This window comes from Panthera uncia, chromosome D4, assembly GCF_023721935.1.
Source record: "Panthera uncia isolate 11264 chromosome D4, Puncia_PCG_1.0, whole genome shotgun sequence".
Taxonomy (NCBI): domain Eukaryota; kingdom Metazoa; phylum Chordata; class Mammalia; order Carnivora; family Felidae; genus Panthera; species Panthera uncia.
Window position 1 is genome coordinate 84014442 of NC_064807.1, and position 23458 is coordinate 84037899.

General features: G+C 56.0%; 1 protein-coding gene across 5 annotated transcripts in view; it reads right to left on the reverse strand.

Moving 5' to 3' along the window:
- Positions 1-26: 26 nt before the first annotated feature.
- The window catches only part of SH2D3C (SH2 domain containing 3C), a 30461-nt gene continuing 7029 nt past the window's right edge, over positions 27-23458 (reverse strand). For 4 of the 5 annotated variants that reach the window (XM_049629027.1, XM_049629020.1, XM_049629052.1 and 1 more), the window contains 10 exons: positions 16883-16922; positions 9561-9689; positions 8192-8646; positions 6808-6932; positions 4688-5223; positions 3653-3768; positions 2927-3098; positions 2024-2135; positions 1447-1653; positions 27-629 (listed from right to left, as the gene is read on the reverse strand). In XM_049629027.1, the coding sequence (XP_049484984.1) occupies positions 454-629; positions 1447-1653; positions 2024-2135; positions 2927-3098; positions 3653-3768; positions 4688-5223; positions 6808-6932; positions 8192-8646; positions 9561-9689; positions 16883-16922 (2068 nt within the window). In that variant the 3' untranslated portion in view covers positions 27-453. Of the gene's footprint in view, positions 630-1446; positions 1654-2023; positions 2136-2926; positions 3099-3652; positions 3769-4687; positions 5224-6807; positions 6933-8191; positions 8647-9560; positions 9690-13396; positions 15279-16882; positions 16923-23458 lie in introns of those variants that run through there. The other variant, XM_049629047.1, reaches the window with a different exon arrangement.

Here is a 23458-nt window from a genome sequence, read left to right on the forward strand (position 1 = left end):
CCCAGGGCCCCCTAAGAGACAGAAGAAAGAGTCATAAAAGTTTATTATATGAAAGAACGAACATGGCTTCTGTACATCTATTTACAGAACAGACAGACATATTTACAACCAGGTGGAGGCCTTGGTGTCCGGCAGGTGCCCCGAGAAGAGTGAGGAGGTGTGAAGGCTCTCTCCTGGCTCCAGCACAGGGCACCTCAGCAGAAAGGGGAGAAGCAGAAGCTGGAGGGAGGGAGAGGGTTCCGGTTCTTCCTGAAGGGAGACTTGGCGGGCATGTAGCAGGTGGGACGGAGCCCAGGGTCCATGCAGGACCCTGGAAGTGCAACGGAGATCCTGGTTTGGGCCCAGAACATTCTTGGGCTGATCACAGTGTCTCTGGGGTGCTCTGGGGAAAGGTCTGTGCCCCCTCTGGTCCTGTTGCTGCCCGCAGCTGCAGAGGGGAGGGGTCCGTGGGGGTCACAGCTCGCTGGAGCGGACAGCAGGCTCCAGTTTGTGGGACAGGGCAGTGAGGACCTTGTCGAACTTCTCATAGCGCCGGGCCTGGTTGCTGCTGGCGCCCTGGCTGCCCCAGAGGAGGCGCATCTGGAACTCAGTGCTGAACACCTCCAGGAGCTCTGGCCGGGCCTGGAACCCTGCAAGGCAGGGCACAGAGGTCAGGGGACTACCATCCAGCTGGGGAAGGCCTGGGGCTCCAGGGCCTTGTTCCTAAGGCACCTCCCCCAGCTCCACCAGGAATCGAGCAACGTTTACTGATGAACATGAGCACGTGTGCCATGTATAATTTTTAAATCACTAGAATATAAAAATATTAATGTTAATTTGGGGGCATTTTTCTTTTCGTATTTTTCTGTAAGCTCCAAAGTTCTTTCTAAGAAATGAATACATTTTGCGAGTAAGTTTTTGCTAAGTAAAAAAAAAAAAAAAAAAATTTGTTCTCTCTGAAAAAGAAAAAGGCAAGAAAAACAAACACCAAAATATTCTCCCCACTTGCCTCTGGATAACTGTGGGTGATTTGTATTCTTATTTCCTTTTTGCTCAGCTGTAATTTCCAGTTTATCTACAGTGAAGTTTCATGACTTAAATCATGCCTGGGGCAGTAAAAGATTGCTTTGCAAACAACCTTGTAAAGCAGCCCTGTGAGGACGTCTACTTCACAGATGGGAAGACTGAGGCTCAGAGAAAGATACACAGTTTTGGTGCTCTTTGAATCATCTCTATCCCTCCACCCACACCGGATGCCTTCTGCTAACAGTTGAACTGATAAGTGAGTGAAAAACGGGTAAGAAAAAAAAAAAAAAAAAAAGAGGGAATGGAGCAGGCAAGAGGGATGGGGAAACGCAAGTGGACGTTTGGAGGAAAGGGGAGAGCAAGTCCGGTGGAGGGAGGCCCGGCTGGCAGGACCAGTGACTTTCTCGCCACCCCACCCCCGCCATTCGATCGGTGACTCACCTTGCAGCTTGACCTCAGCGTTGGTGTGATACAGGCCTCCATGGTGGGCCACTGTTCGGGCAGCCTCCAGGTGGGCCAGGATCACCTCCACACCGTGCTCTGTGCTGCCCCAGGGCTCAGGGCCCTCAGCGGGGGCCGAGTCACATTCCAGCAGAGTGATGAGCGGCAGCACATGGGGAAACGTGGTGTTGCTCAGCGGCGGGCCTTCTGCAGGGAGGCAGGCAGGTGCTTAGAGACCTCGGAGGCCCCACCATCCGCTCTGGTCCCAGGTAACAGGTGCGGCAGGGGGAGGGTCTTCCTGGGGTCCCTGACTGAGCCCCCAAGGCTCCCGACTCCCGAGGCAAGCCCCTCCTTGTGGATTCCTCCAGCTGAACCCACTGCAGCCTCGGCACAGCCCAGAGGGCCGAGCCTGGCCCTGGCTGCGGCACACACAGTCGCCAGGTGCAGAAAGTGAGCACAGGGAGAAGAGCCCACACTGAGCTCAGTCAAGCTCTCATCATCCACATTGCGAGGGTCTTTGCCGGCCCAGAGAGGGCTAGAGCCTGTCCAAGGTTACACAGCAAGGCGGGGGAAGTACCTTTGCCCTCGTTGAGGCTCTTGAGAAATGGCTTGAGCTTCTTCTCGTAGAGGATGGCACCCTCTGTGTGTCGCTGCCGAAGGGTCACCCATGTCTGCTCCAGCCGGGCAATCTGGGGAGATCAGACTGTGAGCGACCAGCCAGGAAAGGGGCCTGCACGGGCCACAGGCCACCCTGCTGAGTGGACACCCAGATATGGGATAATAATTATTATCACGGTCACCATTCACATATCAGGGACAGTGCTGACTGCGTTTCACAGTCTCTCTTGAAGCCCTTGCAACAACTCATTTTACGGATGAGGGAACTAAGGCTCAGATAGGGAAATGACTTGCCCAAGGTCATTCCAAAATTAAGTGGCAGAGCTGGGAATTGAACCACGGCCTCTACGACCCTGTTGTTCCTACTGACTCGGCACAGGAGAGCAAGTGTAGAGTGTGGATGAGGTTTGGGCTCTGAAATTAAACAGATCTGCTTCAAATCCCAACTTTTTCAGTCTCTGACTGTGTGACCTCAGGCAAGTACTGCTGTGCCTCCGTTTCTCCAGAAGTAAAATGGGACAATAGAGGCACTTACTTCACAAGATTGTTTTGAGGAATCAGTGCTTGTAAAGTACTCAGTGTAGCACCTAGCATATATTAAGTGCTTGCTAAATGATAGCCATTTTATATTTATTCTTGAAATTCATTTAATATTTGTCACTCATTTTACAGGTGGGTAAACTGAAGCCCCAAAAAGGGGAAAGACTCGGACTCAGTTCTCACAGTTACCTTTGCACAATTGCTGCCTAAAAGTCACAAAGTTCTTCCTGATTCAATGTACAGTCATCGCAAAGGATCGTATCCCAGGGCTCCTCCAAACAGCGACTACCTGAAGCCCAGCTTGAGATGCACCCCTCTGTACCTGAGCCATATCTAGGGCGCCCATGACCGCAGCGAAGCTGAACATGTTGCCCATGGTCCCCCGAAGTTCCGCCGCCAGCTGGATGGTCTTGTGCAGAAGCGCTGCCCGCTCCTCGGCGGAGCCCGTGCAGCCCAGGATGTCCACGGCCAGCATGATGGACATGGTGTGGAACCTGTCAGAGCCGCCAGGTCAGAGGGGAGGGGTCCTGTCACTGCTTGTGGTTGGGCGCCGAGGAGCGGAGGGGGCCGAGCCCAAAGTGACAGGTTGGAAAGGGTCAATGAGATTGGGAGGCGTGGCCAGAGCGAGGGAAAGCAAGCCCAAGGGCTTCTGATTGGTCAGTATAAGTCGGGGGAGGGGCCAGAGGCTTTTGAGCGCCAGGCTGAGGGGCTTGTGATCGATCAGCGGAATTCACCCGGCTGAACAGATTTAGGAAAGAAGAGTAGCTGGAGCTGATGGGCGGGGCCAAGGCTCGTGGAGTGTGATTGGTCAAGAGGGTGCAAAAGATGAAGCCCGAGATAAGAGGACTCCGTCTTTTGGGAAACTAGAATTGCTTGGAGATGCACCCCGGGAAGTAGCGATTCGTCGATGGATAGAGGGCGTAGCCAGAATCCATGGGAGCAGGGCTGAGAGACTCTGATTGGCTAACCAGCCAAGCAAAAGGGCCGCGAGGTAGCCCGGGGATCCCCCCACCCTCCTCGAGTCCTCGGGCGCCGGTGCTTGCCTTACCTTTCCAGCAGGTCTAGTCGTAGCTGCCGGCCATGGGGGAGGGTGAGCAGCTCCATGCCCCAGCGGACTCCCATTAGGGTCTGCATCTCCTTGGTAACGCCCAGTATCCTAGCAACCTGAAAGGACGCCCAGAGGGCTGATTAATTTCCTGTCGCGGCTGGCCCAAGCCATCTGGGAGTCAGAGAGCTTTATCTAGGAGGGCAGCGTGGCTGGGAGGCCGGGTTTGAATTCCAGCTCTAACCCTCTGCCACGGAGCAAATGAACCTCATTTTCACGGAAATGAGGGACAAACGGGAAAATACCCAGAGGTGTTTGATCTGTGCTAGAGGTGACCAGGATGCTCTTATTCCAGAAGGCAAATCTCAGACCCAGGGAGGGAAAGTGCTTGTCCAAGGTCACACACTGGGCCGAGAACCCAGAGATGCTCCCTTCACGCCTAGCCCTCCCCACAGGGCAATATCTCTACCCTCCTTTTCTTGCTTCCTGAGCTCAGAGACCAATGTGGCCTCCAAATGAAGTAATCAGTGCCCCCCCCCAAACTTCAGAGGGAGAAACTGAGGTGCAGAGTCTGGGTCCTTAGATGGTCAAGATTCATTCAAGCAAAGGCCCAGGCATTGACAATTTAAGAGTCTAGGTTATGAGTTTTGCTTATTTTGTCCACTAGGGGGCATGGGGGCTGGTAGTCTTGGCTTCTACGTTTTACATTCCGGGGAACAGCCAGGCTGAATCTTAGCAAGCTGAAAAAGTGCCCCAGGGAGCCATACACCGTGAACTTTCCCCACTGCCCAGTTCTAGTGCCAAACTGGAGGAAGCAAGACTATCTTGTTTTTTGTTTAAAAGGAGAAAATGAAGGCGCAGAGAGGTAAAGTGATCAGCCCAGAGTCACACAGCAAGTAAAGGACAACTGTGAAGCCAGAATCCAGGCCCACTAGCTATACTTGGGGAATTTAGGGGCTAGCTCCTCACCACCCCGACCTCTGTCCCAAAGCCAGAGGACAGAGGTGTTCTCTGCCCTGGTGCTCACCCAGCACCTACCAGGCAGTCAACTTTGGTGACGTGCCGGGCCAGCGTCCGGGCATCCACCTCTGCTAGCAGCTCCTTGACCTTGCGCAGGAGGCCCACCTCCAGTGGCCGGTTATCCTTGGGGATCAGTAGGGACTGGAAGGTGGCTGGGTTGAAGGAAGAGGTGGCTTCCACAATGGGGACCGTGAAGGCCCTGCCCCAGTCCCCCTCAGGGGCCCCATTTTCTGACAGTTCCTTTAGCCTCTCCCCGTAGCTCCTGGCCTGCCGGCTGGAGGCCTCAGCCGCTGCCCACTCTCGGCTGCCACGGACAGGAGGCTGGAGCTGGCAGTAATGGCCAGAGTCCGGGTCACTGTAGCTGCTAAGCGACGGTGATGGGGAGGCCTTGCAGAGCGTGTGGGAGGGACTGGCATAAGGGCCCTTGTCCGATTCCCCAGGGGGCTTTGGGGCACTTCCAGGACACAGCTGGGGTTCACTGGAGCGGCGGGTGACAGGGGAGGCAGGCAGCGCTGTGGCAGAGGGAGCTGCAGGGGCGGCGTGGACACGGGTCACTGCGGGGAGATAAAGGGAGAGAACTAGTTACCAGGGCTCCCCATCCAGTGAGGTTCTACCCTCTTCCCAAAGGACAGGCTCCATCCACCCTACAGGGGTGATGCCCCCACCTCCCTGCACCCAGGCCAGGCCCAACAGGCTCTGGCCAACTGACCGGGCCTCTATGATGCTCTTAAGTCATCTGGACCCCAGGAATTCACACGCTCCTACCCTAAGGCTGCTGCAGCCTTGGGGAACCACTGAACTGCTTGGAGATTTCCATGACTCAGGGATGCTAATAAGCCCTTGCTGGGAGTTCACTGTGTGGAATTATTTCTCAGGGAATTAGCACTAATGATTCATTGAGGACACATGTGCCAGGAGCTGGTGCCACGCTGGCAATAACCTGGTCAGCCACAGCAAAACCACTGTCCAAATTTAGAGGTGATGTATATTGAGCTCTTACTCCCTGCAAGATCCTTCTTTGCACATCAGTCCACTTAACCCTAACATCCTGGGAAGCAAGTATTTTCATGAGCCTCATTCTACCACGAAAACACTGAGGCTCAGGGAGGTGAATTGATCTGCCTGAGCTCTCCTACCCAGCAAGGGATACGGCTGGGGTTTAAATCCTCAACCCTGGATGCTTTACACTGCCATGTTGCTTAGAAAATGCCCAATAAATAATCTGTGGCAAGGAATTTCAACTTTTGCCCTCAGGGGAGTTGTTTTGCAGGGAAGTTTGTAGTGATGACAAGTCCGCGGGCCTGTGCTTAGGGAGGGATTTGTGACACCCTGTGTAGACCACACTGCACCAGAGCCCCTGCAGGCAAAGGTTCCTTCCAGAACACCAGCCTCCCTGCACACTTTGCCTGCCACGTGGACAATATGCACTATGGCCCATGGAAAACACTCGTTTTTTTACTTTCAGAAACGAAGTAGTGGCATGTGTCTGCAACAGGAATTTTCTTTGTATCAAAAAAAAAAAAAGGCACAGTGCTCTGTACTTGCCGCTCAATCTTGCTATGACCCTGAAACTGCTCTAAAAAAAAATTCAAGGCTATTTAAAAGGAAAAAAGAAAAAGAAAGAAAGAAAGAAAGAAAGAGAAAAGCACAACAAGACTAGCCTGTCTGAGCCAGCCATTTGGAAACAAGGATGCGTTAGGTCCCAGCCAACGCAGGGCCCAGTAGGACACCCTACATGTGAAAGGCACTTGACCCGTGGGGGCTGAGTATTGCTGTATAAGCCCCCTTCCCAGCATTTGAGGCCAGGTTCAGTAACACAGCGAGCCTTTAACAGGCTTCACTGCACTCTGGAGAATGCACTGGAAACCTCTTCATGCACAGTGCCTAGTGCCCAGTAAGGGCTCAACAAATCACTGCTGAATGAATGAGCCACGGATATGTTTTGTGTGTCAATATCAGTAGTTCTGCTGGCTGGTTTTTAGTGTAAATTCCTACAGGGCATCATTCTCAGTAAAGAGGTAGAAACACACACACTCACACACTGTAACGGAAGTCATCAAAGACGGAGCACACGTGCACATACAAGGTCACTCCCACTAGATCCCCCCCACCTGGCCCTCCCCCTCCAGTGGCCATACCAGTACTGTAGGCGGGGGAGCTGGGACTCTCAGAGATGGGAGACATGGGCGAGTGCAGGTCTGGGATCTGGTCCATGCTGAGGGCACAGTTGCGGATGGATTCCCGGGGGTGGGGCAGTGATGTGCTGTGGAGCAGACACCTTCATGAGCAGAAAGCCCAGAGGGCAGAGTCCTCAGCTGGCCTTAGGACTGTCACCTCTCCCTCCATCCTAGATTGACTGAACTTCAGAGGCAGAAAAGGCTTGGGGATTGTAGAGTCCAACCCCCCCGATTGGCAAATACAAACCCGAAGCCCAGAGGAGGAAGTGTTTGTGCAGTCCACCACCCACACAACTGCTCTCTTCCCGGAGAACCTTGCCCCCACTTGGAGAACTGTCTGAGAAGTAGGCCTAGCAGAAAGGATGGGGAGCCTAAGGGAACTACACCCCCCAGCCTGGCACCTCCTCACTGCTCCCACACTATGTTCAGAATGCCAGATCCTGGCACAATTACGGTCACTGGTTCTAAACCACAGGCAAAGCGGCTACTGCCCAAAGGGTTTCCAACCAGCAATTTCTTGGCTGATGGCACCCAGCGCAGGCCTAGGGAGATGGGACCCATGCAAGTGCTGGTGGCACAGGACGGCAGGTCTCTTTGCCAAAGGCCAGGGAGGCCATAGGAATTAGGGGTATAGACTTTGGAGTCGCGGACCTGGATTTGAACCTCGGTCTCACCCTTCTCCAGCAAGTGGCTTCGCCTCTCTAAACCTATCTCCTCATCTGTAAGGTGGGTGTGTCCACAGGAGCCAGCTCCTGTGGACATGGGAGTTGACGAGCCTGGGCACAGAGAGCACTCAGCACAGGGCAGGGTGCACACTGGGGTCTCAGGAATGAGTCGCTGCTGTGGCTTTTCCCGGCCTCATCTCACGCCACCCCAGAAGCAACCAGGTGTCACCAAAATGTTGTCGGGACGTCCCATGCCCTGTGCAGTGGTTTGCACACTGCAAAGCCCTCCGCTCTGATGCCCGCCTTAACCTATGCAGGTGGGTGGGGAGGGGTAGCAGCGGTGGCAGGGACAGGACGGCAGCCAGGGGTCCCCCTAGGCCAGGGGGCTGAGTAGGGGCCCTTTATGGGCAGGAACGTGGTCGTGAGAAAGGAGGAGGGGCAGGGCCCAGAGAGCTCAGCTAGTCATGGCAGAGCTGAGGCTGCAACCGGCACCTGGCTGCCTGCAAACCCTTCGCTCGCCCTTCCTCTTCCTCGCTGCAGGAAGGACACTGAGGCTCCAGGACAATAATTCCGCCCAATTCAGTGTGGCTGGGCCTTCTGTCCCTCACTAGCACTCTGATGACTGATACCCCGACTTGCCAAATGGGGAGACGGAGGCCTAGGGTGGGGTCCTCGCTTACCTGGTGGGGCAGCCATCGCTACGGGTAACCTTGTCGGCGGTGAGCCCGTCAGTCATGGTGACGCTGCGCCGCTTCATGTGGCTGCCCTTGGGGCCCGAGGGGCTGGAGGGGCCAGCAGCCTTGCCACTGCCCTGGCCCAAGCCATAGCAGGCCTCCAGGTAGCGCAGCGGGAAGGTGCGATTGACGGGGCAGTAGATGATGGCCCCGCTCTGTTCGGACACAGCCTTGCGACTGCCCACGTGGTACCGCACGAGGGCGGGCACGTGGTCGAAGCTCTCCTGCTCAAACAGGTACTGGATGTGGGTGTAGCTCTCACCCGCCTTCACCACGACCTTGTTGATCTTGAAGTGCAAGGCCTGGTTGCGCCAGCGGCAGGTGAGGACATAGTCACCCAGGCTGGTGAGTGAGTCCCGGATGAGGAAGTCGCCATTGCGCTGCACCAGGGTCTCTGATACCTGTGGGAGGCAGTGGTCAGGCTGGAGTAGGGCAGGGGCAGGAGAGGGCCAGACCCAGGATCTGGGGGACACAGTGAACAGAGATATCTAAAGTTTGGGAGGGGGGAAGCAGTGACCCAGATTCAAGGGGGCGATGCAGCCACAGGCCCTGGGTCTGGTGCACAGAGGCTCAGGAATGGGAGGAATAACACCCTGGAATGTGTGTTACAGGGACACCGAGTCTGGGGGCACTGGCGGTCACATGATCTGAAACTCAGGTCTCAGACCTGCTCCTTCTTAGGGCCCGAGCTGGACAGAGTGAATTCCCAATCCTCATTCCTCCAAGGACCCTGTGTTCTCACATGGCTCTGGGCCTTCATACCCTCCGGCTGCTTTTTCTGCCTGGGCCAACTTTCCCACCCTGCCCACCTGATGAATTCTTATCCATCTTTCACTGGCCTCTCTCATCAGTGCCCCCTCCTCAGGGCTCGCCCACATTCCCTGCTGGGCACTCCATTCTTGCACTTCCTCCACTGGGCTCTGACTGCCTACCCATCAGCCCCCACCTCGGACTACCAGCCCTCCGGGGAAGCCACCACCCCTTTTCTCTCTGCATTCTTGGTGCCCAGCACAGGGCCTGGCAGAGTTGATGCTTGACAAAGACTGAGAGCATGGTGAGAGAGGGAATAGGTGACTATCAGCTTGTCTGTGCCTCAGCCCAGAAACTCAACTGTGCCAAAACTGAGACTCCTTGGCATTGACACTCACTAGCCAAATGCACGAGAGGCCAATGTATAGCCCCATAGAGCTAGACCTCATTGCCATCCACTCAGATTGAATCTACCAAGCAATGGGTCAGAGCCTATCTGGGCAGGGCTGGCCAAGGTGGTGGATGGAAGCATCTAGGGCTGAAGTCCCACCCGGGGTCCACTCACCTCACGGGGGATGCGGCCATGGTACCAGGCATGGCTGCGGAGATCTGTGCTGCTGAGTTTGAGTTCCTCCTCCAACTCCTTGTGCAGTTTCTCAGGTGAGGAGTCCAGGATGTACTTCTCCTTGGAGAACTGGGCAGGAGACAGCAAAGAGTTGGCTTCCAGTCTGAAGCCCCCTTCCTCCTTCTCTCCCACCCCCTCCCCACCCCAGGTGAGCTGTTTTCATCCTTGGACCCTGGGAAGACTTAGGCACAGGTGCCAGAAAGGTCCTCACCCATGAGTCCCTAGACCAGCAGGAATAAGGAAATCTCAATTAGTCCTACTATGTTCCAGACCCTGTGCTATGTGCCAGGAGTAAATGAGGCAATAAACAAACCAGTCCCTGTCCTCAAGGAAGCTCCTAGTCTAGGGGGGGAAGCAAAAGCGACATGAACATTTGAGCAGAATAAGGTCAGCACCACAGTACTGGACAGCGGCAAAGACCCGAGCGGCTTTTAGGAGGCAGAAGATAAAGTGTAGGCGAGGTAGAGTGGTCCAGGAAGCCTTCCTGGAGGGTGTGGACACAACAAAACACTCATTCTGCACCAAAAACACCAAACAGATCTTGCCTTGGGAGAGGGAGGATTTCTACAGGTGGATCTGGGAGGTAAGGCAGCAGGTACCCAGGAAAAGGCATGGACAAAAACTTAGGGCTGGGCGGACGAGGATACATTCTGGGATGCTGAATTATACAGTGGAAGGCTGGAGGAGGCAGCTATAAACAGGGAAGCAGAGGCCCCCACACAGACATCTCTGCTGTCCTTTACAATTCCCAAAGCCCTTTCTACCTTGCCATCTCAAGCAATCCTGGCCAGATGGGGAAACTGTGGCCAAGCAGAGAAGCCAAAGGGCACTCAGTGGAGTTAATGCCCAGGACTACCCCCCTCCCACCTGCCAAAGAGGGAGACTCCTGGTTTCCTGGTTACTGTGGCCCAGGGTTGAATACCTAAGAGCAGAGGGAGGGGAGTTCCTGCCGCCAGGTGCACCCCCACCATGAAGCCCTGCCCAGTCCTGGCTGTGCCATGTGAGTTCTCTGGGCCTCAGTTTCCTCCTCTGCAAAATGGGCTTAATGACAGAATCTGCCTCATTGGATTCCAAGGATGAAAGGAGATAATACTCCAGAGAACCCATAGATGTCCTTGTCACTGTGAGGACATGTGAAATTACTTTCTCTCCCTTCCCCCAACTCCAGGCCCCAAAGATGACTGCTCTAGGATAGGTAGACTGACCCTGAACTGGCCAGGACAGATGAAAGGGACACTAGAGGGCCTGGCTTCAGTCCAGGTGACAGTCTTTCCCCAGGACCCCCTACTCACTGGGTCCAAGGGTCCTCCAGTCCACTCCCTGCCTTTTCAGACTTCTCAAAGATCTCAGAGCCTAACTCTGCAGCTCCATTCCCTACCCCTCTGCTCCCACACTGCCTCAGTTTACCCCAACCCACACTGCTCCCAAAACACTCTAATTCCCAGCTTCAGCGATATCTAGAGTCTCTGACTTCATTATTTCAACAATGATTAAGCCCCCACTCTGGGACAGGTCCTGTGCTAGGGGCTGAGGTCCCAAGGTCATCAAGACGGGTGACTTCTGCCTTAGAGGAGCCATGCAATTCCAGGTTTTCTGAATGTTTAGAGATGCACAGAGAGCTCTGGGAGCTAAGAGAGTCCCTCCTCATCTAGTCAGGGAGTAGAGTCCCTGAAGAGGTGATGTTTCCACGGAGGCCTGCAGAAGGACTGGATGAGCCCAGCAAAAGCATCAAGGCAGGGTGGCAGACAGGCAGACAGGCAGACAGGTGGGCAAAGAAGAGCTTCTGGGAAGAAAGTGGCAGAGCCAAGGTCCTGGGGTGGGGGAAAGTTTAAAAGGGTCAAGAATGATGGGGGCAGGTGGGGCAGGGCTGTCAGGCTGCCGTGGGGGGCTAGAAGCCACAGAGGGCTTTTCAAGAGTGCTTTCCAGGCAAAGGCAGGGGAGGGTGGGGCACAAGGGTGGGGACTGGGGAAAGGGTGTTTGTTTATGTAGCCTTTGACCGGGTATGGGGAAAGAGGGTGGAGGGGTCAGAGATGATTTCAGATGGGGATCCTGGGAGGACAATGAGATACTCTGCGAGGTGAGAAAGGCAGGAGCAGGAGCAGCTTGGTGATGGGCACATGAAAACCTGGGCATTGAGAAGTGTGTAGGGCTCTGGGACAGATGGTGGGGGTCAGTGATGGTACAGGTGCTCAGGAAAAGACAGGTTCTGGGGATGGGGATTCTGTACATCCTCCTCCACCCCGGGTAGAAACTGATACCCCCAAAGGGCAATTAGGCCAAGCACTGAACTGGGGTGGGGGTCCCCTCAGATACCTACGCTTCTGTATGGAGTTCCCTATTCTTCGGGGTCCTTGGTCTCCCTCCTTACATCACCCCACACCCTGGGGAGGGAAGACTGCGAGTCACAGGGGAGAGGACAACAGTACCCCAGCCTTCTGGAGTTCTCCTTGATAAAAAGCATGTAACTGAGAACTCACCCCAGTTCCACAACTGGAACAAGACGGACATAGGGCAACGAAGGGGAGCGGGTTGTGTGGTAAAGAACCTGGCCACCAGACTCTGCCCACCACTGTGTGACCTTGCGCTAGTCATTTTCCCTCTCTGAGCCTGAGTAGCCTCATCTGTAAAGGGGGTGGGGGTGGGGTACTGGGATCCACTTTTTCAATGGTCACGGAAAGAATCTGGGGTAACCAACTTTGTCCTCCCACATACTGAGGGTGGGGAGCCCTCGGGTCCTTGTGCCCTCCTCCTCACTCTCGACTTGGGGGTCCCCAGCTCCCAAAACTGGGGGTGGGGGGTGGGGGGGGGCGTTGCGGGCTGGGGCGCGAATGCAGCATCCTTGAGCTCGGCGCACCCCTATTGGCCAGAGATGATCTCACCGCCTCCCCGCCTGCGCGCGCCTCATTGGCCAGTGCGGGGATGCTGCGCTCCGCCGCCGGCGGGGCCGTCATTCAGGCGGGCTCGGAGCGTGTGTGTGTGAGCCTCGCGGAGCGCAGAGGTGACGCGCCCGCCGTCCCCCAGGGGTCTCCGGAGGCAAAAGCGCAGAGACCCTCGGTCAGGGTCTTGACCCCTAAACCCCAGCCCGAGCCCAGCAAGCCCCCCCTCCAGCTTCCTACGGTCTGGCAACCCCAAGCAAGGCCATCCCCAGATGATGCTCCGCAGAGAGGCGGGGTCCGGGTCCTCCCCTCCACCCCCTTCCGTTTAACCCTTTCACCGCCGCGGCGCGGTCCCGCACTGCCCGGCCGGCTGGGCTGGGAGCCCCGCGCCCCGAGCCTGCCCTAGTCCACCTAGAGGGAGGGAGGGTGGCGGGCTCCCCGGCCCCAGCCCCGGCACCCGCAGCATCCCTTCAGCTTCGCGCCCCTCACTCAGCCTTCGGACCCCAGCCCAGAGCCCCCGGTACAATGGGGAGCCAGCCTGCCCCGGTCAGCCGCAGGGGCCGGAGCGCTCGCTGGAGGACCGGCAGGACGCCGGGGGACCGCAGCTCCCGGTACCCAGTGCCCCAGCTCAGCTCCTCCTGAGAAGGCGGGACCCGAACGACAGTCCCGCAGCCCCGAGTCCCGGGAGCGGCAGCCCGGACCCTCACCCTGCGGAGCGACTGGGCGCCCAGAGGTGAGGCTGGGGCGACCCCGCCCCCTCCCGCAGCCCCTGCCCCTGCCCCGGCCCCGCCAGACCCTGCGAGGCGCCCCCGGGCTGAGGCTCGCGGCCCCCGGGGCCCGGGGCGGAGCGGCCGGGGTCCCAGCCCGGAGCGCCTGGCGGGGACCGAGCCGCCCCCTCACCTGCACCTGCACGAAGGAGCCGCGGTAGAAGCAGCAGGCGGCGGCCGACAGGGCGCTCCACAGGCTGCACCGCTCGGTCATGGTGGGGCCGGGGGTCCGGGGCCGGGCCGGTGCGGGGGGCGGCGGCCGGCGGGGCAGGGGCGCGGGGACCGACCGGGCTGGGCACCGGCTGCGCGTGCCTCTCGGCGGCGCGATTACCTCATCGCCTTGGCGGGGGAGGAGCGGGGAGGCGGGGCGGGGAGACCCCACCCTCCAGCCGGCCAGGGGAGGGGAGGGGGCCATTGTTCCTCCCTCCGCCCGCCCCCCGCTCCCCGCCCCTCGCCCCGCGCGCTCCAGCCCCGCAGGGCTGCCTGGAGTCGGGGGATGCGGAGCAGAGGACCAGCCTAGGGGGGCGGTCACGGAGGGGCAGCGGGATGGGGTGGGGATGCCTGGGCTCGGGGGGGGGGGGGGGTCCTGCCTCCCCTACTCGCCGCACCCTGTACCCTTCGCTGACCCGGGGCGGGCAAAGACTTTGAATTAAATCGTATCCAAAGCCGGAAACAAACCCCTGTACGCGTTTGACCAAATCCTTTGTGGCCTCGGGAAACCTCCCAGAGCCCAGGATTTCTCCCCTCTGACTCGGAATCAGGGACTCTGCTGAGAATTATCACCGGATGCTGATCTGACAGACTCTGGGGGTGCAGAGAGCCAGTAAGGCTCAATGCTCAGGGCACCAACCTGGGTTCGACTAGCAGTGTCCCCACCTCCACCCCACCATCCCCTCCTCTTGGAGCCCAGGTTCACTCATCTGCAAAAGATACCTGTGCTGACCTCATACAACCCTTCTGAGCCTCGGCTGAGTTGATGCACGTTAAGTTGCCAGGCATGAAGTAAGTGCTCAGTAAATGCATGCTACTATTTTCAAGCTTATTGCCGGGGCTTTTTGTGCTGCGATTAAAGAGAGTCATCGCTGACTCTGCATCAGTCAGGCCTAAGGTACAAATCCTTGTGACAGGCTGTGTGACATTAGGGATGTGAGTCCACCTCGCTGGGCTTCAGTGGTTTGATTCTTTTCTGCAAACACATCTGAAGCTCTGAGCAGGGAGCTTGGAGTTTTATGGTCTTGGAACTTGGGAACCCTTGCTTTAGAATCAAAGTATTCACATCAGGGTCTGAGAACCCTGGAGTTCCTTAAGCTAGTGCCTCGGGGCAGGAACGGACTTTTGGTAACTGGCTATTGATTCTACCACCGTCTGAGGCTTGAAGCTAAACCTAACGTTCTTTTGACTGCACCCGTTAGAGAACTGTTTAATCAGTTCCAGTCAGCAGGTATTATTTCTTTTATAATATTTTAAAATACATTTTTTTTTTAGCCCCATACACTAAAGGAAAAATACAAAGTTAATAATCCTCACAGGGATCTTACTACCACCAGTGATGGGGATCTCACTACCTTGCCAGGTGACTGAGAATTGTGGGCTGCTGAAATGTGTGCCCTGTGGGTCCTACCCACTGGCTTTGGTGCCAGTTCTCCCTAAGGCCTCTGTCCCTCTGTGGTGCAAGGGCTCTAGATAAGGAGCCAGGGCGAGATTCCCAGAGCAGCTCCAGTTCAACTTGCTGCAGCCCGGGGCTGCACTTTCTGGGCTCACCCAGCTTGCCTTCTGACCCTTGCCCACACTCTTGCCTCTGCTTGGATCACTCAAGTGCCTATCTCTGCTTATCTTTGCTCCTTCTCAGCTTTTCCTCTGGGGACAGGATTGTGGTGAACATTCCTGGTCAACCCCAATGGCTTGGCTTCAACGCTTCCTCCTCCAGAAAGCCTTCCTCGATCTCCCTCTCCCCACCTCCCAAGCTCCCCTACATCCTGACCTCCAATAGCTTCCTTCACTAGTCACGAACACAGAGTTTTTTTTTTTTTTTTTAAACTTGGTGGTGTGAGTTTTTTTTTTTTTTTTAACGTTTATTTATTTTTGAGACAGAGAGAGACAGAGCATGAACGGGGGAGAGGCAGAGAGAGAGGGAGACACAGAATCGGAAGCAGGCTCCAGGCTCTGAGCCATCAGCCCAGAGCCCGACGCGGGGCTCGAACTCACGGACCACGAGATCGTGACCTGAGCTGAAGTCGGATGCTTAACCGACTGAGCCACCCAGGCGCCCCAGGAACACAGAGTTTTATAGGCAACATCTCAGATGATGGAATGTTCCTGAGGTCAGGAGCCAGGCCAGCCTGCTCTATTCCAGGCCCAGCAACCCTACTTATGGGGATGGACTCATTGAGCCCACAGCGATCCTAGGTGGGAGGAGCCTCTGCTACCACATAGGTGAACACTGAGGCTCAGAGAGGTGACCCACATACCCAAAGCCGTGTAGCAAGTAAGTGGCAGATCTGGGACTAAAATTTGGGTCTGCTGGATTACAAAACAAAAGCCCAAACCACTCTGTATGATTTTGTCCTGGTCCCCATGTGGACCAGGAGCCCTTTGAACACAAAACCTGGACCTCCTGCCTCTGCTGTATGCTCCGTACTCAGCAGGCAGCCTGGCCCAGTGCGGGTGCTCCCGGAGGCGGAAGGCCAAGGACTTTGTCCGTGACCTTGGCATCAGATAAAATTGGATAGCAGGGGCGCCTGGGTGGCTCAGTTGGTTAAGCATCCTGCTTCGGCTCAGGTCACGATCTCACGGTTCGTGAGTTCAAGCCTCGCGTCGGGCTCTGTGCCGACAGCTCAGAGCCTGGAGCCTGCTTCGGATTCTGTGCCTCCCTCTCTGTCTGCTCCTCCCTCGCTCAGTCTCTATCTCTCAGATTTGAACTGCAATCTCAGTTCTGCCCTGTGGTAGCGGTGTGTGGCTGTGGGCAAATCACTGTGCGTGTCTGGGCCCCAAGTTTCCCAAACGTAGATGGGTACACAGGAAGACCTTCCCTGCCCAGCGATGAGGGAAGAAGCCAAAGACCTCCTTCATGTACAGAGCTCATAACTGTCTCCCTTCCGGTGCTGGCAGCCAGCACAGGGCTCTGCACACAGTAGGCACCCAAGACGTAAAGTTACTCTCGTTATCATCATCGTCTCAAAACTGCATTCTCAACATTCCCAGCGCCCGGGACAAATTAAGTGTGTGGCAAACATGAGCTGCATCCATGATCTGTGATGAAAACTGAGGCACCTTTTCTTCCTCCCACCTCTCAACATCAGCACATGCTCAGAGACCGCGTGGGATTGGGGCTCCGCGGTCTGTGTAGGGAGACATCCTCCGGGCCCTGTCCAGCTGGCAGGTGGGTGGGGTCTGGTGGTAACAAACAGTGGGGTGTCCTGTGTTTGGGGCTGGGAGACAATGGCATGGGAAGAAGGTCCTCGGGAGTGAAACCAGAGCCCAAGCTCCGCGCCGACCCCGAGACCCTCTCCTCCTGGGAACAGGCAGTGAGGTCCCGCTCCCAACAAGGCTCAGAAAAGAACTCTGCCCTTCGTGGAACAGGCTCTGAGCTGTCCAGTGTCCCCTGCCCAGCCCCTCTTACCTTCACGTAGTCCCCGCCAGCCTCTGGTTCTCCAGCAGCCCTGGAAGGAGAGAAGAGAGCTGAGTGTACCCAGCCCTACCTGGATCCCCAGCTGCCAGCTTCTTCCCACCTGCCTGGTGCCAGCATCTGGCCCTCAAGGCCCCAGAGGGCTAATCCTGAAGCCAGGAGGGGGGCATTGCAGCTGACAGCGCTCACTCTCCAGTTGTGCGACCCCACACAAATCCCCTTACCTCTCTGGGGCAGTGGTGGGCTGGGGAGGGGGGGGTCCTACCTGAGAACTGGGGATAATGACAGCCTCTGCCTCCCTGGGTTGTCACCAGGACTCCAGGAGCTGATAAATGTTCCATACTTCCCAGATCACTGTCTTCACCCAGCTTCAGAGCATCCAAGTGTTCTCGTCCCTCTCCACTCCAAATACTGGTGGCCCCAGGCTGGGGCTCAGCCTCCTCTCCCCCCACCACCACCCTGCACGCTCTTCCTGGGCAGAGTGGCCGGCTCAGCAACACAGTGTGGTGCTGTTGCTGGTGACTGTGGGCTGTGGAATGGATCCCCCAGCCTTCAGGGTGGCTGGGATGGGACCTGGAGAGGCCAGAGGCCAGGAGTGGCTAGCTTTCCCAGGTGCCAGACAGCTACTAACCTTCCTCGTGGGGGACGCTGTGAGCCACCTCCCCTGGGTCCTTGACCTTAAATGCCATCTCTTCTCTGATGCAGCCTGGAACTGCCCCTTTAACACCAGCCTCACAAACCCACCTGTCCCCTTAGCGTGGCCCCTTGGATGTCTGAAGTCATCTTGGACTTGTCTTATCCAAAGCAGGTCTGTTGCTACCCGCCCCCTGCGGCCACACCCCTGCTCCCCACATCCGTTTCCCATCTCAGTTGATGTCAGCTGTATCCTCGTTGCTTTGTTTGGCAAGAAAAAATCTGCAGTCATCTGTGCCTCTTCTTCCAGTCACACCCCACACCCAACCCGTCAGGAAATCCTGCGACTCTGCCTTCAAAATAGATCCTGACCACTTCTCTCCAAGAGGCAACGCTCGCTTCGTCCGGGAGCCCCGGGTCCTCTGTGGAGCCCACGGCAGCCTTCTCGCTGGCTCTCTGTCTGTTCTCACAGGCTCTCAGCTTCCACCCCACCCCCAGTGGCCCTCAGGTGAAAACCTAAGCCGGTCACGGGTGCACACAGCACCCCCACCCGCCCTGGGCTCCCTCCTCTCATGGAACAAGATGTAAACACCTCTCTGTGACTTGCAAATGGCTGGGCATGTCATTTTTCACCCAAACCAGAACTTTTCTTCCCTTGTGAGAGTAAAGAGGTGCCCTCATTATGCCAGACAAACAGCCACAGGGGCGCCTGGGTGGCTCAGTCGGTTGAGCGTCTGGCTTCGGCTCAGGTCACGATCTAGCAGTTTGTGAGTTTGAGGCCCGCATCGGGCTCTGTGCCGACAGCTCCGAGCCTGGAGCCTGCTTTGGGTTCTGTGTCTCCCTCTCTGCCCCTTCCTCACTCGCGCTCTGTCTCGGTCTCTCTGTCTCTCTCCAAAATGAATAAACGTTAAAAAAAAATTAAAGGGGCGCCTGGGTGGCGCAGTCGGTTAAGCGTCCGACTTCAGCCAGGTCACGATCTCGCGGTCCGTGAGTTCGAGCCCCGCGTCAGGCTCTGGGCTGATGGCTCGGAGCCTGGAGCCTGTTTCCGATTCTGTGTCTCCCTCTCTCTCTGCCCCTCCCCCGTTCATGCTCTGTCTCTCTCTGTCCCAAAAATAAATAAAAAATGTTGAAAAAAAAATTTAAAAAAAAATAAATAAAATTAAAAAAATAGCATAAAGCAGGTCATACGTTCCCCAACATACAAGGCCTTGTGTAACCTGGAGGCCCCCAACCACCCACCTTGCTGACCCCCAACCTGCCTCCCTCATTTATTCTGTCCCTCATTCTGCCCCAGCCACATTGGCCTCGTCACCAAGCTCACTCTTGCTACCAGGAGCATATTCCCTCTGCCTGGAATGCCCTTCCTCCAGATCTCCATGCAGCTTGCCCCTCCCCCTCGTTTATTTAGGACTCGGTTTAACACGCCTCCTCAGAGAAGCCTTCCCGGACCACCCTCCCTGGTCCTTTACTCCCTGGCCTCAACCCTGCTTTATCTTCCTCAGTCTCTGCCTGCAATGATCATTTTACATTTATTTGTTGACTGTTAATTACCCGACACCTTCATGAGGGCATTGACTTTGCCTCGTTCATGGCGAAGCTCCCAGCACAGTGCCTGGCGTGTAAATGTAATAAATTTAATAAAATACATTTAATTTAAGACAACACACAAAATCTGAGCTTAAAATATCATGGGTAAGGTGTGCATTCCCAGGGCAGAAATCCACACAGGGCTCCCCCCCTGCTCCTGGGGCCACAGGGCTCCTCGGTGAGAGGTTGTCTGACAGGCCTCCCTCTTCTGACATTCTAGCAACCCCACTGCTAACTTTCCCTCTTGCAGAGTCCTTCCTGACTTAAAAACATAGTCTCTCGGGGCGCCTGGGTGGCTCAGTCTTTTAAGCGTCCAAATCTTGGTTTCGGCTCAGGTCATGGTCTCACGGTTGACGAGTTTGAGTCCCGTGTCGTACTCTGCACTGACAGTATGGAGCCTGCTTAAGATTCTGTCTCTCCCTCTCTCTCTGCCCCTCCCCTGCTTGTTCTCTCTCTCTCTCTCTCTCAAAGTAAATAAACTTCAAAACAAAAAACATAGCCTCTCAAGCTGCACCCCAGCCACAGCCACAGCAGTTTTCCAAAGCCAATTTGGTTCCCTCTGTCCAGCAGCTGTGGGAGCCAGCTGGAGTGGGGACCCCTCCTCCCCGCTCACCTCTGCCAGCTTTTCCCGGGTGAGGTGTCCCATCCCAGAGTTTCCGGCTATTCAGTCCCGGAAATCCGCTCGCTGCTGGGAAAAGATTGGACAGGACACTGGGATCGCCCCAGTGCTTCCTCCCTCCTTCCTGTCTACTTCCCCTCGGGCGAGGGAGGAGAGCCTTGGAGAAGGGGGTGCCTGCACCAAGGATCAAGTGGACCGGGGGGTCCGAGCCAACAGGGGAGCTCAGGGCAGAGGCGGAGACCCAAGAAGCTGGGCCGCACTCAGTCCCCATCACCTCACTCTGCCCCTCCGCAAGACTCTAGGATTTCCCAAACGTAATGTCTGCCTCCGATCCACTGCCATCACCTGCCTGGACTATTGCCACCACCTCAGCACTGGCCTCCCTGCCTCTGTGTCTTCTGTGACTTGTTCTCACTCCAGCAACCAGCGCATTCCTGTTAAAGTGGAAGTCAGATCTTGGGATTTCCTGTGCTTCAACCCGCAGGAGTGGCCCCCCAGTGTCACTCAGAGTAAGGGCCAAAGTCCTCCTAACAGTCTTATAGAGTGGGTCCTCACCACCTCCCCCATCCCATGTCCTAACCTGCTCCCTTCACTCATGCTGCTCCAGCCAGGCTGGGCTTCTTGCTGGATTTTGTCCCCACCTCAGGATCTTTGCATTTTCTTTTTAAAAATGTTTTAAGTTTATTTATTTTTGAGATGGGGGGAGGGGCAGAGAGAGAGAGAGAGAGAAAGAGAGAGAGAGAGAGAGAGAGAGAGAGAGAGAGAATCCCAAGCAGGCTCTGCCCTGTCAGCACAGAGCCAGATGCGCGGGGCTTAACCGAGCCACCCAGGCACCCCAGGGCCTTTGCACTTTCTGTCCCTCCTCTGCTGGAATATTTTCCCTCCCGATACCACTGAGCTCTCTCCCTGCCCTCCATCAGATCTTTACTAAAACGTCCCCTTCTCAGTGAGGCCTTCCCTTGCCACCCATCTGAAAGTGTGACCCACTCCACATTCCCTACCTCCCTTCCCTGGTTAGTTTTTCTCTGTGGCACTTCATGTGACCTGCCATGCATTGACTATCTTCTCTTACTAGAACATAAGCTCCACAAGGACAGGACCTGGGATCTGCTTAGAACAGTGCCAGGCACCCCATAAAGATTTTTTGGAGTGAATGAATGTCACACAGCATCTCCATGCAACCCTGGGCACAAAGTCTGGTTCTCATGGCTCGGTTCTCTGTGACTGGCACGGTCAGCCATCCCTCCTTGGGATGGCTGCTCCTTGCTCTCCAGTCTGCTTGCACTTCCTCCAAAGACCTCTGCCCCCTCCAGCCTCAGGGCCTTTGCACAGGATGTTCCCTCTGCTTGGAACGTCCTCTCTCCCTTAGGCCAGAGAAATTTCTACTTGGTTTTCAGATCTCAGTTTGCTTGGAGATTTCTAGAACATTCTCCCTCCCATTGTTATGATCAAATTCAGGAATCAAAGCTTCCACTTTTAAAAACTCAGCTCCGTTAATTAATTATTTTTTTTTAATTTTATGGACTTAAAAAGGCACTTCCTCTCTAATATTTGTGGTGAAATCAATTAATAAATAATACTGACAATTGAGCTAAATCAGTCCCATTAATCAGCCACATTAATTATTCAAATAACCAGCCCTTTTAATTGCCTGTATTAACTGATTTGTTCTGATAACTGATGCCGCTTATTGCATACATTAGCTTAATTAATTGGATTAATGAGCAGTTATTAGAGCCCATGATCCTTTATTTCCCCAACACGGGTCCAGATCTGAGCTCTACCTTCAGGGCCTCCGACCCGGCCCAGGAGAAAGGGCAAGGCTCCCGAGGGATCCTGGAGGAGGGGCAGTAGATAGGAGCTTCAGTCCCCTTCCACCCTGGCCCTCCCCTGCCATGGGCAGCCTTGCCCTCTGCAGACAGGCCTGTGGCCCATCTACCCTCTCTCTGACCCCCAGTTGGCTCCCTTGGACCTCCAGGCCTGGCCACGTGGCCTCAAGTGGACACTTCCCCAACCTCTGCCTCCTGCTTCTCTGCTTTCCCCTGCCTTCACCTCTCTGATGTCCAAGTACCTCTCCTGGAAAAAGGACAAAACTGTCTTCCCGGAGAGGCCACGAGGATCCTGAGAAGGAAGGGTGCAGAGTTCCCAGACCCGTGTGCCTCCTCGTGCTGCCCAAGCTCCCAGCCATGGAGATCTCCCATCCTGCCCCTCCTGAGGCCTGAGATTCTTTCCACCCTTCACTCCAATCGTCACTCACCCTGGCAGAGAAACAACACTGCTCTGTGCTCCTTAGGTTTTTGTTTGTTTTTTTAAGTAGGCTTCACAGCGCACAGCCCAACGTGGGGCTTGCACTCATGACCCTGAGATCAAGACCTAAGCTGAGATCAAGAGTTGGACACTTAACCGACTGAGCCACCCAGGCGCAGGGACAGAAACCCCTGCCTTTCCCTGCATACCCTGCTATGGGGCCTTTGGGGTTCTCTGCCAGGAAGGCTGTTGGCTTTAGCCCCTGCCCTGCCCTGCCCTGCCTCCTGTAAGGTGGGCCACCACTGTCCTGAAGACATCCCCGCTCCTTCTCCACCATTCTGTGCCCTCAGTCTTCTGGACAGCGGTGAGCTTGCCGGCAGGTGTCCAGAAAGGGTACCAGCCCTGTGAGGATAGGGCAGAGGGGGGCCATTCTTCCCAGCGCAGAGCTGAGGATTCTGAGCCCCGAGAGCTACTAACTGATACGCAAAAGGGGAGGGCATGTATGGAGCACTGACCGCCATGCCCTTGATAAAGGAAAACACTGAAGTTTGTGACTTGATCCAGGACACACAGCTGCTCGGACTAGATCTGCTTTGTTCCTTGCACGAGGCAGGCTCCCCTGGGAAAAGGGGACCACTCCGAGATAGAGATGAGGAGAAGGTGGGGAGGGGAGGGCAAAAAGAAATAATATTTCAACTGGACTAGGAGCCCAAAAGCTATGTCAAGAAGAAGAAATGGAGCAGGGATGGGAGGAGAGAGGACCTTCTTTGGCTCTGGAGAGGGCCCTCCGCTGAGCGGGAGGAAGCAGTGTGACCCCCTCATTGGGCCTCAGTGAACTCTTCTAGAACATCGGTGCGGTGGTAGCTAGAGCAGCTCCTGTGTGCTGGTTCTTCCCTGGGCCAAACCCGGGACCTCAGCTAGTCCTCAAGATGACCCTGTGAAGCAGGTGCTATTATTGTCCCCAGTTTACAGATGGGGAAACTGAGGGCCAGAGAGGGCAAGGGAGTTGCTCAATGTTGCCCAGTCAGTGAGGTATCCAACTTCCTCCCCAGCTCTACTCCACATAGGTCCAGGATTCCGCACGCAAGGTCCCCTGAGGGTTTCGGGGCATGTGGCTCCAGCTGGGGGTGGGGGTACAGCCCGTCCTTCCTGAGCCAGTGCAGTTCCCACAGCCTGAGGCATCCGGGGGTCTCGAGGACTGTGAGAAAGTCTCCACAGGAAATGAGAGCTGAGAGCAGCTGGGCCCCTTCGGAAGACAAGGACCAGCCGCCCAGAGCCTGACCAGGCCGAACAGGCTGGGCCCACCACAGCCCCCTCCCCTGGTGGGTAATCACTACCAGATGCCCAGCAGCTGACGTCACTCTGCAAGGGCCGAGAGAGGGTCGTGGGACTCTGGGGAGTGTTGGAAATTCTTGGACCAGAATCAACATTCCAAAAGGAAATGGGATGGGGTGGAGAGTTGCGGGGGGGGGGGGGGGGGGGGG